The sequence below is a fragment of the Podarcis vaucheri genome (assembly GCF_965113315.1).
Source record: "Podarcis vaucheri genome assembly, chromosome: 17".
Lineage (NCBI taxonomy): Eukaryota > Metazoa > Chordata > Lepidosauria > Squamata > Lacertidae > Podarcis > Podarcis vaucheri.
The window spans coordinates 15,420,246-15,436,625 of NC_138755.1; the positions used below are offsets into that span (position 1 = coordinate 15,420,246).

Below are 16,380 nucleotides of genomic sequence, written 5' to 3' on the forward strand. Positions count from 1 at the left end.
AATTTCTCTACATTCCCATCACATATGATAAAAGATCCCTTCCTTTTCTTTACATTTCCAACATATGTTTGACCCAGTTTTATACATTTTTGCTATCTTTACTGGTGTTATATACCATCTGGGGAGGTGCATTCCTTACGACGCCCTGCCGTGTCCTGAGCTGTTACGTCCTTCTCTTAACCTGGGATGCAGGTGGCGCTGTGGTCTAAACCACTGAGCCTCTTGGGCTTGCTGATCAGAAGGTCAGTGGTTCGAATCCTCACAACGGGGTGAGCTCCCATTGCTCTGTCCCAGCTCCTGCGAATCTAGCAGTTCGAAAGCATGCAAGTAGAAGATAAACTGTGTTTTCATGTGCTCATGGTGTCACATGGCACAAGAAGCAGTTTAGTCCTGCTGGCCACATGACCCGGAAAGCTGTCTGTGGACAAACGGTGGCTCCCTCAGCCTGAAAAGCGAGATGAGCGCCGCAACCCCATAGTTGCCTTTGACTGGACTTAACCATCCAGGGGTCCTTTGCCTTTACCTTTTACTTTTTACCTTTCTCTTAACCTGGCTTAAGGTTTCATCTGAACTCGCCAGATGCTTAACTGTTAATGAATTGCAATCAACCCACCATTTGAAAAATAAGACTTTAGAGACATCTTGCCCAAAAATGGCAACTAGGCATCCTGTTATGGTAGCTGTAACCTTGGTTTAAGGAGCCACTGATGCCAACCAACTCAGCAATGCTCCAAACACCTTCCCATGCATTAGTGCTGAAAGGCATTCTGCTAGCGTTGCGATTGTTAAGAGCCAATTATGAACCTCAAAAGCTCCTTTCAGGAACACAGGAAAAAGGTGCCTGTCTTATACGGAAGCGGATCATTGGCATCAATCTAGCTCAGCATTGTCAACACGACAACCGGCAGCAGCCCTCCAGGAGTATTTCCCAGCCTTATCAGGAGTTACCAGCATTTGACCCTGGGACCTTTGAATGCAAACCACAGGCTCTGCCATTGGGCAAGGCAGATAAGAAGCCAGCAGGAAAGTCCATTTCTGCAGGGTAAATTGACTAGAAAGCCTTTTCAAAACAGCATCTTTGAAATGTGCATTTATTCGCCACCTCAAAAAGGGCTGGTGCTTATGCATAAAATCTACCAATCTGTATAAATTCAACCAGGTATTTGATGGTTCAAAGAACACTTGTCCCTGGCACCTATGAGATTATGTAACTGTCCTCAAATGTTTTTAGATATTCTTAATGTTTTTATATGTTTATTTTTGCATTTTTTCCACTTTTTTGTTTGCTGCCCTGGGCAAACAAAAGGGATGGAAGGATGGAATAGAAATGTAATGAATATGATTTAATAGTTTCACTGTGTCATTTCTGTCTAGCTGAAAAAAAATTTCATATCCTAGCAAAGTGTTAGCTCATGTACTCAAAGCAAGAAAGCGGATACTTAGGTACCGTTAGGTTATATTCTCTAGCCTTAGACACATAATTTTTTTAAATGTTACTGGTTTTCAGTAACATAGCAATGAACAACTTGTTAGCTTGGGGTTCAGAGATTATTATAATCAATGATTCCGCCAGCCAGTCTATATCAACTCAAATGGTTCGTCTGTCTCGGGTAGCTTTGGCAACACAGCCGTAACTATTACCTACTCTGCTATGGTTAGAGGCAGGATAGTTGGCCGTTTAGCTGTTTCCAAACCAAAACGTGGGGGGTGGAGGGGCACTGGATGCAGGGGAAAATCAGAAGAACACGTTTTCCAAATGCCAAAGGATGTATTTGTACCCAGTGAGTAGCAAACTCCAGTTTTGCCTGTCCTGAATCTCTAGCTTGAGAGAGGGAGGGAAAGCTCGCTTTCTCAGATTCCTGCATAATTTTATATACCTCCACCCCAGATTCCCACCCACTCATGGGTGTAGCTTAGATTTTTGTCGGAGGGAGGAGAAAGTCAGCTATGTATTTTTTTATTGTTTTTTATTGATTGGGGGCAGCTGTCTCTCCCTGCCCCCTCTGGCTACTATGCCCATGCACCCACTTAAATGGAAAAGGTCCGACCATTGTGACTTTTCTTGGTTATTCCAACCCCCTGACACTTTTGAATGCCCCCTTTTTTTACCAACTGGCCTTAACCACTGTCTGGATTAAAAATGCCAAGAGCTTTTGTCTACGGTGCCTTGAAGAAGCCCAAGTCCCCGAAGAACAGAAGAGCAGCCTTCCTGGATCAGGCCAGACAACCACCTGGTTCACCCGCACTCTGCAGGCAGACTCTGACCCTCCAAGTGTCCCTATTTTCCAGGGACAGTCCCAGATTTACAGATGCCGTCTCAGTTTCTGAATTGATCACGGAATGTCCCGCTTTCCCTTAGGACACCCCTAATCTCATCAGTGGGACGCAGGTGGCACTGTGGGTTAAATCACTGAACCTCTTGGGCTTGCCAATCAGAAGGTCAGCCGTTCAAATCCTCGCGAGTGAGAGGGTGAGCTCCCGTTGCTCGGTCCCTGTTCCTGCCAACCTAGCAGTTTGAAAGCACGTCAAAGTGCAAGTAGATAAATAGGTACCACTCCGGCGGGAAGGTAAACGGTGTTTCCATGCGCTGCTTTGGTTTTGCCAGAAGCGGCTGAGTCATACTGGCCACATGACCAGGAAAAACTTTCTGTGGACAAACGTCGGCTCCCTCGGCCAGTAAAGCGAGATGAGCACCACAACCCCAGAGTGGTCTGTGACTGGACATAACGGTCAGGGGTCCTTCACCTTTACCTTTAATTTCATCAGAGAATTAGAAGACATCTTGAGGGCAGCCCTGTATAGGGAAGTTTTCAAAAGTTTTATTATATTTTTATATATGTTGGAAGCCACTCAGAGTGGCTGGAGCAATGCAGTCAGATGGGGAGAGGAGTACAAATGTGATGATGGTGATGGAATAGGATGTCCCTAATTTCATCAGAGAAATGTTGCAGGATATGGAGTTATGCAACCCATGAGCCAGAGAGATAAGTAACTATACAACCTTTAGAAGATATTTGAAGGCAGCCCTGTAGAAGGAATTTTAAAAAAATGTTTTATTATGTTTTTATATATGTTGGAAGCCAATATGTTGGAAGGCAATGCAGTCAGATGAGGGGTTACAATTATTATTATTATGGAATAGGGCGTCCCTATTTTCATCAGAGAAACGTTGGAGGGAATGCTGTGGTTCCCATCAATTCCCATTCAGAATATGCAGCAGTCCAAATCTCCTCTATTTCTCCATTCCTTCCTCTGAATGAAAATTTTATGCGCAAGACCACAGCAGCTGCCCACTCTACCCTTTTCCCTATCTCTATCGGCTCGCTCAGGAGCTCCCGCTGAGCCCAGAGGGGGCGGGCCCTTCTGAACTCTCGCGAGATCCCGCTCGGCAGCCTCTGTGACTTCCGGCCGAGCGGAAGCGCGTCCTCTTTCCCGTGGCGGACCCGAGGCGAGCTGTGCCGGCGCCATGAAGGTAGGTGTTGTGGGGCGCGGAGGGGGCGAAAAACGCATCCACTCCCGGGAAATAGAGGCCTCGGCAGGTCGAGGGTCCCCGGCGGGAGGCGGCGGGGCAGGCGGCCGTCAAGGGAGCGCGGCCCCGTCGGCGGATGGAGGCCGATGCGGGGAAGCGGCGCGGCGGCCCTGGCCTCCCGTCCCCGCTTCGGAGAGGAGCTCTCGCGCGGTGTGTCATCTCGCGGGAATTACTGTTAACCCTTCAGACCCCCCCAACCCGTGCGTCTTGAGCGCTTAGCAGTGGTGGCCAAGCTTGGCCCTCTAGTGGTTTTTGGGACTACAAGTCCCATCATCCCTAACCAAAGATCCTGTTATCTAGGGATGGTGGGAGTTTGGCCGCCACTGATAAAGGAGGCAGCGTTTATCGTCCTCGTGGAGCAGTGGTTCTCAACCTGTGGGTCCCCAGATGTTGGACTACAACTCCCATCATCCTTGAGCTCTGGCCTTGCTGGCTAAGGGTGATGGGAGTTGTAGTCCAAAAACAGCTGAAGGGCCAAGGTTGGCCATGCCTGATCTAGAGCAGTGGTGGCCAAGCTTGGCCCTCCAGCAGTTTTGGGACTACAATTCCTATCATCCCTAGCTAACAGGACCAGTGGTCAGGGATGATGGGAATTGTAGTCCCAAAACTGCTGGAGGTCCAAGTTTGGCCGTCACTGGTAAAGGAGGAAGCGTTTTTAGTCCTTGTGGAGGACGACAGGGCTCAATGCCGCCCTGGGGAACCCCTTGAGCCCCTTTGCAAACCCGAGTGTGGCTTCTCTCCTCCCTGCAGCTGAACATCTCCTTCCCAGCCACCGGCTGCCAGAAACTCATCGAAGTGGATGATGAGCGCAAGCTGCGCACCTTCTACGAGAAGCGCATGACCACGGAAGTCTCTGCGGATGCTCTTGGCGAGGAGTGGAAGGTGAGGCTGGCTTCATAAGGCTTGTTGCATGTGTGCAAAATGGGGATGAGAAAATTTAGGGTCTGTGGCTTGCCACTTTGGTTCTTGCCAAATGCCAGGTTCTGTGTGCTGCTGTGCTCGGGGTCTGCCTGCACGTTCCCCTGGCCGCTGTGAGAACACAGTGCCGCTGAGCCAGGTGGTCATCTGGCCTGATCCAGGAAGGCTGCTCTTCGGTTCTTCCTCAAGGCAGTGTAGACAAAAGCTCTTGGCATTTCTAATCCAGGCGGCGGCTAGGGCCAGTCGGTAAAGAAAGGGGCATTCAAAAGGGTCAGGGGACTGGAATAACTCCCCCACTGGGAAAAGTCGCAATGGTTGGAGCATTTCCATTTGAGTGGGTGGTTGGTAAGGTTGCCACCTTTGTTCTGGCAAAATACAGGACAGGGTGGGAGTTGGGAGGGTGATTTTTTTTTAAAAAAAACAAAACCCATGTGCTGAAGTGACTTCCTATCAATCCATTGCAATCTATTGCAGCCTAACAGGATGGTTCCCCTGGAATCTGTTGCCCAAAGACATACACATGAATTTGTAAAAGTGTGCTGGGCTACCCGGAGCTGAAATACACACCCTTTCAACCACATGCAGTTGGAGAGGATCCCTAATTTGGCAGAGAGAGGGGACCTGAAATACAGGACAAAACTCTCAATACAGGATGTAGCCTGCGTTATACAGGACAGGTGACAACCTTATTGTCTGGTGTCTTGTCCAGAGGCCCTCATGGATTCATATTAAATGAGAACTCTGGGAGTTACTAAGTTACACTTTGGGCCCATCTAATTATTCCTGAGAGGTTGTTTCAGTAGTTGGGAATAAATTGTTCCTAGGCTACCTTCAGATCTCAGGGATTGAATCTGGGAGCCTTTGAATGAATGCAAAGCTACTACTACCACTGAAGGCATGGGCCTTACCCAAAAGGATTTGGGTGCATGGTTGTGACTGCATCTGTGTTTACCCATCAGTCTGAGAAAGAGTGAGCTCAGAGTTTAGTGGTGGCATTGCTACTCCTGTCCACAGATCTCTGCATGCAGTAGCAAACTCCTTGCGCGCAGCTGCATGCAAAAACCTGCATTCTCACCTGTGTGTTGGTGGTGAGTTGGAAGGGAGTCTGGAAAATACTTAAGTTAGCAAAGCGATGGTGGGTTGGAGTTCAGAACGCTACCAGGGAAAGTGGCTTAGGGAGAGGTGTGGTGATGTGATACAGCATGAAAATTGTCAGTAAATGCACTTAATGAGTCTGACTTTGAGAGTAAATTCACTTCTGCTCAAGTGTGCTAACTTAATTGACTTCTGCGGAGCAGGGAATCCAACAGCAATTTTCCTTTATGCATAGCAATCTTAGTATTGAAGCATCTGTGGGGAGCATGTGTACACCCATTTGCCCCAAAAGTTGGGAGGTTATGTTAGTGGGATTCAATTTTAGTGGAAATCAAACAGATCAAAACAGTGTCTGTTTTGTTAACACCCTTGTGTTTGTAGGCTTCATGTCCATGTATTAGAAATGGAATTAAGCGATCTGATTAAATGCCTGGGCAGGACATGATGCACTGGGAGATCGTCACATGTTGGCCCTTATAGGAAAGACATTCCATGTGAAAACAGTAGACTGCGCATCATAAATAAAGTGAATTTGCCTTAAATCGCTAGACTTGGCATTTCCTCTACATTCAAGACAGATTCCACAATATTGCTAAGGAAGCATGATCAATAGGCATAATATGGTAGCATTGTAGACGTTCTGGAGCATGGTTACAATATTGGTCAAGCCAGGCAATCTCAGCAGGTCTAGTTGTTGATGCTGAAAATGAAGAAAGGCAATGTTCTTTCTGCCAGTGCAATTGAGTTTATATCTAGCGGCATCTGTTACCTGTATACGGAGAGAAGAATGAGAAATTGAACTAACGCTCTTAAATTGTTCCCCCTTGAGAGACAGGTCTAAGCTCTTTGTCTTTGTTTCAGGGATACGTTGTCCGCATCAGCGGTGGCAATGACAAGCAAGGCTTCCCCATGAAGCAGGGGGTCCTGACTCACGGACGTGTCCGCCTGCTTCTCAGCAAGGGCCACTCATGTTACCGCCCTAGAAGGACTGGAGAAAGGAAGCGCAAATCTGTTCGGGGTTGCATTGTTGATGCCAATTTAAGCGTTTTGAATTTGGTCATTGTAAAGAAAGGTAAGGGTTCCCCCCCCACACACATAGTAATGACCAGCAAATAGGGCTGTACATTGCAGGCTCAAAAACTCCTGCCCTACCAGTAGGAATTTACACAGGGGTTACATTCTGAGGCACTGTATGCATCGGTGAAATCACATATAATTGAAACCCGTCAAAAAAGCCTGCAAACACCCCGTCCCACCCTTTTAGTGAAGTCTTTATGGTGTTTCTGAGTCACTTCCAGATTCAGCATGTATATACGGTCACACACATAAACGGGACTGCCTGTACTGTGCTCTGCCCTTTAAGGGGCTATCCTGGGTTTATCTAGGAATCTGGATCTGTTTTTACTGTTGTTGTTTTATGTAGGACAAGTGTTGCATTTTACAGGTCCTTGCCTGAGGAGCATACAATCTAATTTTTTTAACATAGGGCTCGGCTATACAGCTACAAATAAAATGTTTTAAGTGACACTTGATGGTGATGGCGAGCCTTTTGGAAAATGCAATGTATTTTTAAAAAACTTTTTTAAAAAACATTTTCGACCGGCTTTCAGATGTGTCTAGATTCTACCATAGTGAAGATAGCAAAGGGAAAAGTGGCAGATAACTTTGCTCTGGACTGTGAACTGCTACGGGTCTGGCGTATTACATTTCCAACAGATTTATAGCTTTGATGGCAAAGTGTGTCCAAAAAGCTCACTTTTGCACTTATCCTGGAGCAAGGTCTAGAGCTCCTAGGTTGTGACCAGCAACATTTATCCCCAGCTCCGTCTAGGTTTCAAATGTGCCTTCATTGCCTGATTCATCTGTGCCTAACCTTAAGGTTGCCACCAATAATACTTTTTTTCTGAAATTGCTCTTGGTAGCTGTTTAGCAGCTGTAATCGGTGCAGCAGCCTTTCTGAACAAGCACCAGGAATAAATTTTCAGGCTTGATTACCCTCTGAGCAGAATTCAAGGTGTCATAAGTGTTTCAGAACTATCTTTGAATCTCTGATTACACTATTAGATGTTGGGGTTTTAGGAAATACTCAGCTTTTAGCTGAGTATTGGCTGTTCTCAGATCTTGGGTCTGAATGGAAAATTTTGATGTTGCTGCTACCAGTGAATTAAGGGAGAGGAAACTAGGCAGTAGGAAATTCTATACATAGTATTGCCTGTTCTAGAGAGCAGAAGTTAATGAGGACTGGGTGGCTCAAGTTTTTGCATGCATTATCTTGAGATACTTGAATTTGAAAGGGATAGGAGGCCAGAGTCTCAGGTGTGTGGGGCAGGGAGCTTGGCTTCTGAGTCTAGCGCTTGCTAAGAATAATCTTTCTGGCCTGGCAACTTCAGGTGAGAAAGATATTCCTGGACTGACTGACACCACTGTGCCTCGCCGACTTGGTCCCAAGAGGGCTAGCAGGATCCGAAAGCTGTTCAACCTCTCCAAAGAAGATGACGTCCGTCAGTATGTTGTGAGAAAGCCATTGAACAAGGAAGGTAAGGGGAATGAAGATAACGTTTTGGTTACCGTACTTTTCCGTCTATAAGACGCCCCCATGTATAAGACCCCCCCCCTTATTTGGGGGACTTTGTTTTCAGAAAACTAAGGGGAGGTGGCCCAAAGTTGTTGAGCTTCTTCCCCCACGCAGCCGTGGGTAGGAAACACTCCATAGATTGTTTCCCACGCACAGTGGCATTGGGGCAAGTTGTGCTCCAGGCAACCGGCGCACGGGTGGGTGCGCCACCCCCTCATGCCACTATCTGTGTATTGGATGACCCCAGTTTTTTGACACGATTTTTGAGTCAAAAGACCTTGTCTAATGCATGGAAAAATACAGTATTTTTGTTGCAGCGGGTCTACTAGGCAAAACTAGTGATCTAGTGATTGGCTGTGTATTCAGGTGCTATAGTGTCATTCCTGTCGGACTTGGAATTTTCACAGAAATGTAACCAGGCAGGGTGGGGGGATTGGAACTAGGTGGGCATTTACCAATCTGCTTAGCTTTCAGACTTCTGTCCAGTCAACAGACCATTTCAGCCACAGCGTTTTGATAATGGTATATGGCGACTCCACCAGCTGCCCATTTAGATCATATTAGAACAAGTTCTACATGTGGCTCAACATACATGTGTAAATCTACTCCTCGTTAGGGGGATGCTGGCCCAGCCAGGAGATGTCCTTTCTCCCTCCTTGGTAGTGTGGAGGAGCTGTATGTGCATACATTAATTTGCATGCAGATCATTTGCACATGCCTGTCAAATGTGTTTGTGAAGGGGGCAGTCTCACCCATATGTTCCATCCATCCCGCATTGTTTTCAGATGTGTTGGGACATCTGAGCCCCTCTGCCCCTTTGAGCTTCAAGGGTAGGTGGGATTAGTAAAACAGGATGTGCGTTGCCCAGTACATTCCGTGTGTTATAGGTATTTTAGGTGAAGTTATAGGTATTTTATCACAGTGCAGATGGAAATGTGTGTTCTTGAGGGCAGGTGCAAACTGATTACAGCTTTTCCTTGCCCATTACCAGGGCAGAATAAATGCAGAATGTCTTCTTCAAGTCTGTAGCCTTATACGTGTTTTAGTTCCAGTGGTAGAGAAACGAGCTGAACCACAATTGTAGATTCTTTGCTCTGGACTTGACAGCAGCTGCCCTGTTGATTGTGCTTGTGTCTGTTCTTAGGCAAGAAGCCCAGGACCAAAGCACCCAAGATTCAGCGCTTGGTGACTCCCAGGGTCCTGCAACACAAGCGCAGGCGTATTGCTCTGAAGAAGCAGCGTACCCAAAAGAACAAGGACGAAGCTGCAGAATACGCCAAGCTTCTGGCTAAAAGAATGAAGGTATACTTAGTTCTGTGCAGCTTCTGGATTCTGAGTCCACCCCATCCTCAAGGCACATTTGGCATTTATTTTTGATTACACCCATTAAGCACAACATGTTAATTACGGGCTGATTTAAACCAGGGGTGAGAAACTTCTTTCAGCCCATGCATGGATTCCTTTCTGGGCAGCCTTGCAGCGGCCACATCTCAGTGGTGGGCAGGGTGAGAAGCTTGGGTGGAAGGATGATAATGCCTCCCTCCTTCTTACCTGGATGGGAGGATAGAGGGTTTGTGTCTGCTTGTAAGAAACTAGCTTTCTTGTATGTGAGACGGATGCCAGCCTACAGAAAGCTAGTTTCTTACAAACACACCCACCCTCTATCCCTTCATCCAGGTAAGCAGGGGGCATTGTCAGAGTTAAGGCAAACCCATTCATGAAGGGTGAAAAGCAGGGCCAGTATTGGCCGGAGAAGGGAGTCTCTTCTTTGGACAGTCCAGGGGCCAAATGGGAAAGGCTGAGAATCGCAGAGTCTGAGGTTCCCCACCCCTACATTTTGAACATACCTAGCAGTATGATATTGGCATAGTTGGTAACTGACCTCTATCTTGGAAGATGCAAAGATGAGAACTGTGGTAACAGAGATGGAAGGGTATGAGGCATCATACCCATCATCTTTTTGTCGCAGAAACACTGTTTTGTACTGATGCGTGGTACCTTCTCCCCTCTTTTTTTTTAAGGAGGCAAAGGAAAAACGACAAGAGCAAATAGCCAAGAGGCGTAGACTTTCTTCTCTGAGAGCCTCCACATCTAAATCAGAATCAAGCCAGAAGTAAATGAGGAACTGTGTTCCTGAAAACATTAAATAAAACTTTTATGGTGAGATGGAACTGTTCACGTTATTTTTTTAAAAAGAGACAAATGCCCATTTAAAGTTTAATGTTAATATTCTGTTGCCACATTAATCGATGGGTGTGGCACTTGGTTTGCTGTCTTTCTCTATGGTTGTCTGCCTTTCTTGTGGCAGAGCCTTGGAACTAGAAGCCACTGACCGCTCTCCTGCTTTGGAGCCTTTGAAAAACATTGCTTAAGAACAAAAGAAGTGCAAGAGACTAGTATCAGACATTTGTACACTTTTATTTTTGATATAACATTTAACAAGTGGTTTCTAAATCACCCAGGGTACCTATGCAAAAGAATCAATAAGAAACAAACCTATTAACAAAAATATTAAGATACCAGGTAGCTCAAAGCACAGTGAATTGATGACATTCAAATTCTGAAACCAGTACATGATTGTATTAGTAATTGAAACCTTCCCACCTTTATCATGAAAATATAAAATTTGACCTCAAAGCAATGTCACTTTTAATGTTAAAGACAAAACAATCCCTTTTTATACTTGTACTCCGCAGGATTCTAGGTGTTTTAAGGTCTGTTTCCCAACCCCCTAACATGCAGTGCAGTCAATGTGGCAGAAGAGGAACAGAACTGTAGCAAACTCCTCTCCTAGTTTAATGTAGGGAATGCTCTAAAACACTATAAAAGTTGGATGCAGCCGGTGACCCCTTCATGCAGGGTTCTTATTCCTGGCCCCTCTGTGCATCGGCAGAGCACATATAAAGACCCCCTGCTCCCCTTCTTCTCTTTTCCAGACCCCATGTGTCCGCAATTACAAGGCAACTGGACACACCTATGCTGGTCACCGCCAGAATATAGAAAGGAGCTTAAAAGGGTTTTCACATGTAGCTAAGTAATTTTTAGTTTCTACGCTGCCACAGGTTGGGGAAAAGCATGGTATCTTTTTACATCTCACAGCTTTTGCGCTGGAATAAAAAGGAGCTTAAAACTACCCAAAAGTTAAAATTGCAGGCTGGCTTGCTTTGATTTAATTCCCCAAACCAGGTGTAAGCTTTTAGTGTTTTAGAAACATCCTGTATTAGTTTAACAGAGAGAGGACCTAATTTTATACTGCATACGTAGCATTTTACTTGGTTTGGTCAGCACAAATAACTAGCCCTATGAGTAATATGCCTGAAGTCCTAACTGTTCATCTATTTCCATACCTAAATACATCTTTTTTAAAAAAATAATGGATGGGGAAAATGGATATAAAAACAACTAAACTTTGTGGTTATTCTGTTAGTTTTCATTATTCTATAAAAGACTTTAACTGAACAGGGGTTTCATGACGCTTGCACTATAATTAATTTGCTACCATTAACTCCCAGTAATGATGTATAAGCTGCTGAGACATTTACTTCCAAGACATTTGCCCCCTTAAAATTTAACTTCATGTTAAAGTTATGCATGGTTAATATGTATGTTTCATAGAGCCAAACTGTACACGTAGCACTAGCTTTCCTTAGGCAAACTTATTTGGGGTGTAAATTTCATTGAACTCTATGGGACTTCTCAGTGAACTTGCATAGGATCAGCCAGTAAGTGATATAAATTCTTCAAAAGCCTTGCTACCTTTCTACTACCTTATTACTCAAGCTGCCATACATAGTTCTCTTTCCCTAAGCAACCATGTTATTGGTCTTTACCTCTTTGTCAGCTGCTTTGATTGTTTTCTAAAGTGCACTCGTGATTAACATGTTATCAGAAACCAAATTAATAGCTTGCATTAAAAAAACTCGCTTAGACCAAATTAGCCCCCAATGAAATAAAATTTATAGAGAACTATACCACACAGTCCCAGAATTTACGGACAGTTGAAAGGAAAACGATGGCACTTTTTAAAAAGCAGATGGCAGCTTTAATATGGGTCCAAAATACGGCATTAAATGCACTAAATTGAAGCTAGCATTTGTGTTACTGCACTGGTTAGCTAGAGTAACATTAGCAGCTCGACCACATGGGAAGAGTCTATGCTGCCTTCACTCCAACATCTGCTTTCAGGAAATTAGGTTTCTCAAATTTGCTGGAGTAATAATGCAAGAACTTAAGTCTTTGGTGCTTATCCTCTGTTCTGCATTAAAACAGAAGTGCAATGCCAACAGTTCAAACACAGCGAAAGGTTTTTAAAATGTGACTTGCTTTACCCTAAATGCTATTTGTTACAGCAAAAGAATTACCACTAGCTAAAATGCCATTTTTTTTCCTGCATAGTATCAATAGCCCAAATTGTTCCTGCTGATTTGCAGTAAGATGTAATTCAGAAACGGCAAAACTGAAATGGTAAGAAACAGCCTGCAGAAACAAAACAAGAAAGGTTCCAAGTGCAATCTTTCATACATAACATTAATTTACAATGGAAATATGAACATACCATAAAAGGTGTTTCGTAAGGTTTTTTATTTATAATAATCATTTGTAAATGAAAAAATGCATTGTATTTGAGAAAGGGACAAGGGGGGGGGGGCTAAAACAGACATCCTACAAGCAACCTTAATATACTAGTCCCCCGCAATTTCAGAAAAATAGTGGTGGCAGGGGGGGAGGAAAAGTATAAGGGAGACACTCTCTGCCTACTGTGCTCTTTCAAGGGATGGCTTTCACATTTAAAACATTTCCAGCAATATATTTTGAAATGTGGTTTAGTGTGAACACTAAGAGAGAATCTAGTCTAAAGTGCCAAACTATTCTGACAAGTGCAAAATTCTTGCTGTTATACTGGAATAGTCACAATCCTGCCATGCTCTGTTCTAGCTTAGCGCTAGTGCAGTATGAAAGATTACAAGGGGCAGAAAACCCGCAGGATCAAGAATATGTGTGTACTTTTTTGTCATCATCCACAATCCCTCTTAATGGACTTGCTTCATAAAAGTAGTTAATGCAGATGCTCAGATACCATGACATCATCTGAAGTGAAGAGGAGGAGGATAGTCATCTCTTAACTGTCATTAAATGTTTCAGAAAACATCCATGCGACCGTCAAAAGACAGCTGTGAATGCAAGCATTCTCCCCCTCTCTCTGCAACAAACTGGATTAACCAGAGATATTTAAAAAGTTAAGATTAAAAATTAGCCTTTACACTCCTGGTAAACATATATGTTCAAGTGTGTGAGTATAAATACATTTTAATATAGAAGTATTTAAATTGGACAGTGCAAAGAAAATGTCCCACAGGTTAAAAAGATGAGCAAGGAATGAGGCACCTGACAGCTTCAAGCTTTGCCCCAAAATACATATTATATACTTTCTTTTACACAAATGCTAAGACAGGTATATGTGGTCAATTTTCCCCACCCATATATGTACCCTAGATTCATTTACTCCCACTTTCCTTTATAGAGAGGCAACTGCCTTCAAAGCCACTCAGGGTAGGAACCCATCATTGTGGGGAGAACATTGTATGTACAGTTTGAGAATTATTTAAAGTAGTTAATCTATAAAAATGAGAAAAATACTATGCTTTACAATAGCCACAATAGCTATATTCTTGCTACAGTCCAAGACAGTGATTGTTTTCCAAGAAGAAGATGGGCATTTAAACTAAAGCTACAGTTTGGTCTTTTGACCCAAGGGAAAAGAATTACAATTCAAAATGTACAAAATGTACATATACATGCAGCAAGTAGAGATCTCTCTTTTAAACTGATGGATCCATTCACAAAGAAACCAGTGTGCTCTTGGGCTAGAAGACAAATAAAACATTCCAACATTTCAAGTTTTAAAAAGCAAGACACCAATTAAAACACCAGTCTCGGTTGTCGTTCTAAACATGACGCACAGGAAGGTTAAACTGTCAATTCAAAAGCCAATGACTTTGCACTAGCGTATTTGCACTTAATTCTTGGGGCTGGTATAGACATCGGACTGTCACAGAAGAGAGTGCTACATGTATTCTTGAATTGGACGCCAACAGCTATAGCTGAATCCAAATCAACACATTCATCATTTTGTCCCTTTCCTCTGCTCTCTGTGGAGCTGCTACATGGCATCGTCTTTGCGGAGTTTATATGACAGGCGCCCCAAAGTATTTCCTGCACCACTCAACGCTGACACTGGGCGGGGCGTCGATCTTCTGCATCTTTTCAAGCACCTCGGCTGGAAGGCTTTTGTAGGCAGCTCTGTACTCATTGTCAAAGGCCTCTGCAAAGAACGAAAGCAGAGCTTCGGTCAAGGGAGACGGAGAAGTTGTACTGACCTTTTGCTAAAGCTTTTCAGCACTCTGCAAAACATCTCTTTCCATGCAGCAGAAAGCCATTCACAATGGAAATGGAAAGAGATTCTCTTAGGTAAAGATAGAATGCCTGGGCCTTTTTGAGTTGCCGGTCTTCAAACACACAAAATATGAATGCACTGTCCATTCTGATTCATCCATTAAGCCTTTCAAATGTAAGGTACAACATTCCAGAAAAGCTAAATCTTGTTTTTAAGGTGTATAGCAATTATTACAAGTTAGAAGAAACAATATTAAAAGATTAGCTATGCTTTGCTTTTCCAGGTGAACTGATAATTTAAAAAACGTATTTGAAGAGTTAGTTTCTGGTTACAAGAATAATGACACCCAATACCATTCATAAAACACACACACATGCTTACGTGTCTTACCTATGTCAATATTCTCTCTCCCAAGTGAGACCAGGGACAGGAAAAGAATTTCTCTGTAAAAGCTCCTGTAAAATGCATGTTTAGAAATTAGACAAGTTCAGCCTTCCCTTTAGCCTATTCCAGCCACATGCTGCCTGGTAAGTTACACTACCTTACATGGAACTAGAGTTCTCACAGGTGAAAAATGTCGCTTTGAGTGTGTTTCTCAGGTCAAACAGTCACAAGTTTTCCTGAGGAAAAAGGGCTTTACTGTTCATTAACGGCAGCCCCATCTGCATTGTCTTAAGAGATCCAACACTCGTCAGCTGCTTTCTGGGTAATGCAGATCACAAGGAAGGTGTTCTCGAAAGGCTCTAGATGTCAGTGTGACCTTTCATTATATAGTTGCCTCTTAGCAAGAGCAGAACAGTAAAATTTTACACCAAACTTCCATATTGATATACTGTATTTTTCGGCCCATAGGGCGCACCTAGTTTTTTTTTGGGGGGGGGTAATAAAGGGGAAAAAAATTTCCCTCCCAGGCGTGGGGCAGGGGAAGCCCGAGCTTCCCCCGACCCATCCCCCAGAACAGGCAGCTCTCCACAAGCCGTGGGAGAGCTGCGTGAAGTCGCGCAGCTCTACCACGGCTTGCGGATAGCTTCCTGAAGTCTGGAGAGCGAGCCCCCTCTTGCTCTCCAGGCTTCAGCGAAAGCCTGCATTCGCCCCATAGGACACACATTTCCCCTTCATTTTTGGATGGGAAAAAGTGTGTCCTATAGGGCGAAAAATACGGTATTTACTTCTGCATGCATATTTGCTGCCTCTGCAGTGATCTTTGTCTCCATTGATTCCCGTAGAAGCAACTGTGCATGCACCTTAATGCAGGTTAACTCCCCCCACAGATAGCTGAATGCTCCTATGCACAGTATGCAAGGAACTTTGATAACCGCCACTACTTTTCATCCCCATATTTTTGTGGAGTCAGTGGCATTTCCCTTTTACCTTTGTCGTTTCCTATCTTGCTTAGTTTTCTGCACGAGAAGATTGATGGGTTTCACAACATCATTGTGCTGAATACTCAGTTTGATGTTCTCAGCTAAAGCGATTGTTGCTTGCTGCTCTTCTGAAACTGCAGAAGGTTTCTTTTCTGTAGAATCTAGAAGGGCGGGGGGGAATCAACAAATTATGACTAAGAAAGGTGAAAAGCCATCACTAAATGTAAGTAAAGAAAACTACATGCAACAGGGAGGAAAGGCAGAGGTAGAGGAAAGGAAGAGACTAGAAAGGAGAAGACGGGAGAAAGAAAAGAATGAGAAAGAAGGAAGAAATACAGGGCAAAGGAGGAGAGAGGAGGAAGTTTTGGCAACTGGAAGAGGAAAGGAGAAGCAGCTTTCAGGCTAGGGATTACAGCTGCACATAGAAGGTCCCTGATAGGAAATAGAGTGGTATCTGCTTGCAGACAGGATCTGTTCCGGAGCTCCGGTCAGGTCCCGAGGTTTC

General features: G+C 44.2%; 2 protein-coding genes across 2 annotated transcripts in view; one reads left to right on the forward strand and one right to left on the reverse strand.

The window, feature by feature from the left end:
- The first annotated feature begins 3,352 nt into the window (after positions 1 to 3,352).
- Positions 3,353 to 10,288, forward strand: RPS6 (ribosomal protein S6). The gene is made up of 6 exons (XM_082205220.1): positions 3,353 to 3,472; positions 4,280 to 4,411; positions 6,404 to 6,614; positions 7,933 to 8,079; positions 9,262 to 9,419; positions 10,139 to 10,288. The coding sequence occupies exons 1-6, from the start codon at positions 3,467 to 3,469 to the stop codon at positions 10,232 to 10,234; spliced, it is 750 nt and encodes a 249-aa protein (XP_082061346.1). The 5' UTR covers positions 3,353 to 3,466; the 3' UTR covers positions 10,235 to 10,288.
- Positions 10,289 to 10,516: 228 nt separating this feature from the next.
- The window catches only part of DENND4C (DENN domain containing 4C), an 84,212-nt gene continuing 78,348 nt past the window's right edge, over positions 10,517 to 16,380 (reverse strand). The window contains exons 31-33 of the mRNA XM_082204516.1: positions 15,883 to 16,036; positions 14,902 to 14,966; positions 10,517 to 14,439 (exon numbers count right to left, since the gene is read on the reverse strand). Of these exons, the coding sequence (XP_082060642.1) occupies positions 14,303 to 14,439; positions 14,902 to 14,966; positions 15,883 to 16,036 (356 nt within the window). The 3' untranslated portion in view covers positions 10,517 to 14,302. The remainder of the gene's footprint in view (positions 14,440 to 14,901; positions 14,967 to 15,882; positions 16,037 to 16,380) is intronic.

Excerpts from the sequence above, each read along its gene's own strand:
- RPS6 (XM_082205220.1), top strand. Across the intron at positions 8,080-9,261 it reads AAAGCCATTGAACAAGGAAG|GCAAGAAGCCCAGGACCAAA; the intron begins GTAAGGGGAATG and ends GTCTGTTCTTAG. Across the intron at positions 9,420-10,138 it reads TTCTGGCTAAAAGAATGAAG|GAGGCAAAGGAAAAACGACA; the intron begins GTATACTTAGTT and ends TTTTTTTTTAAG.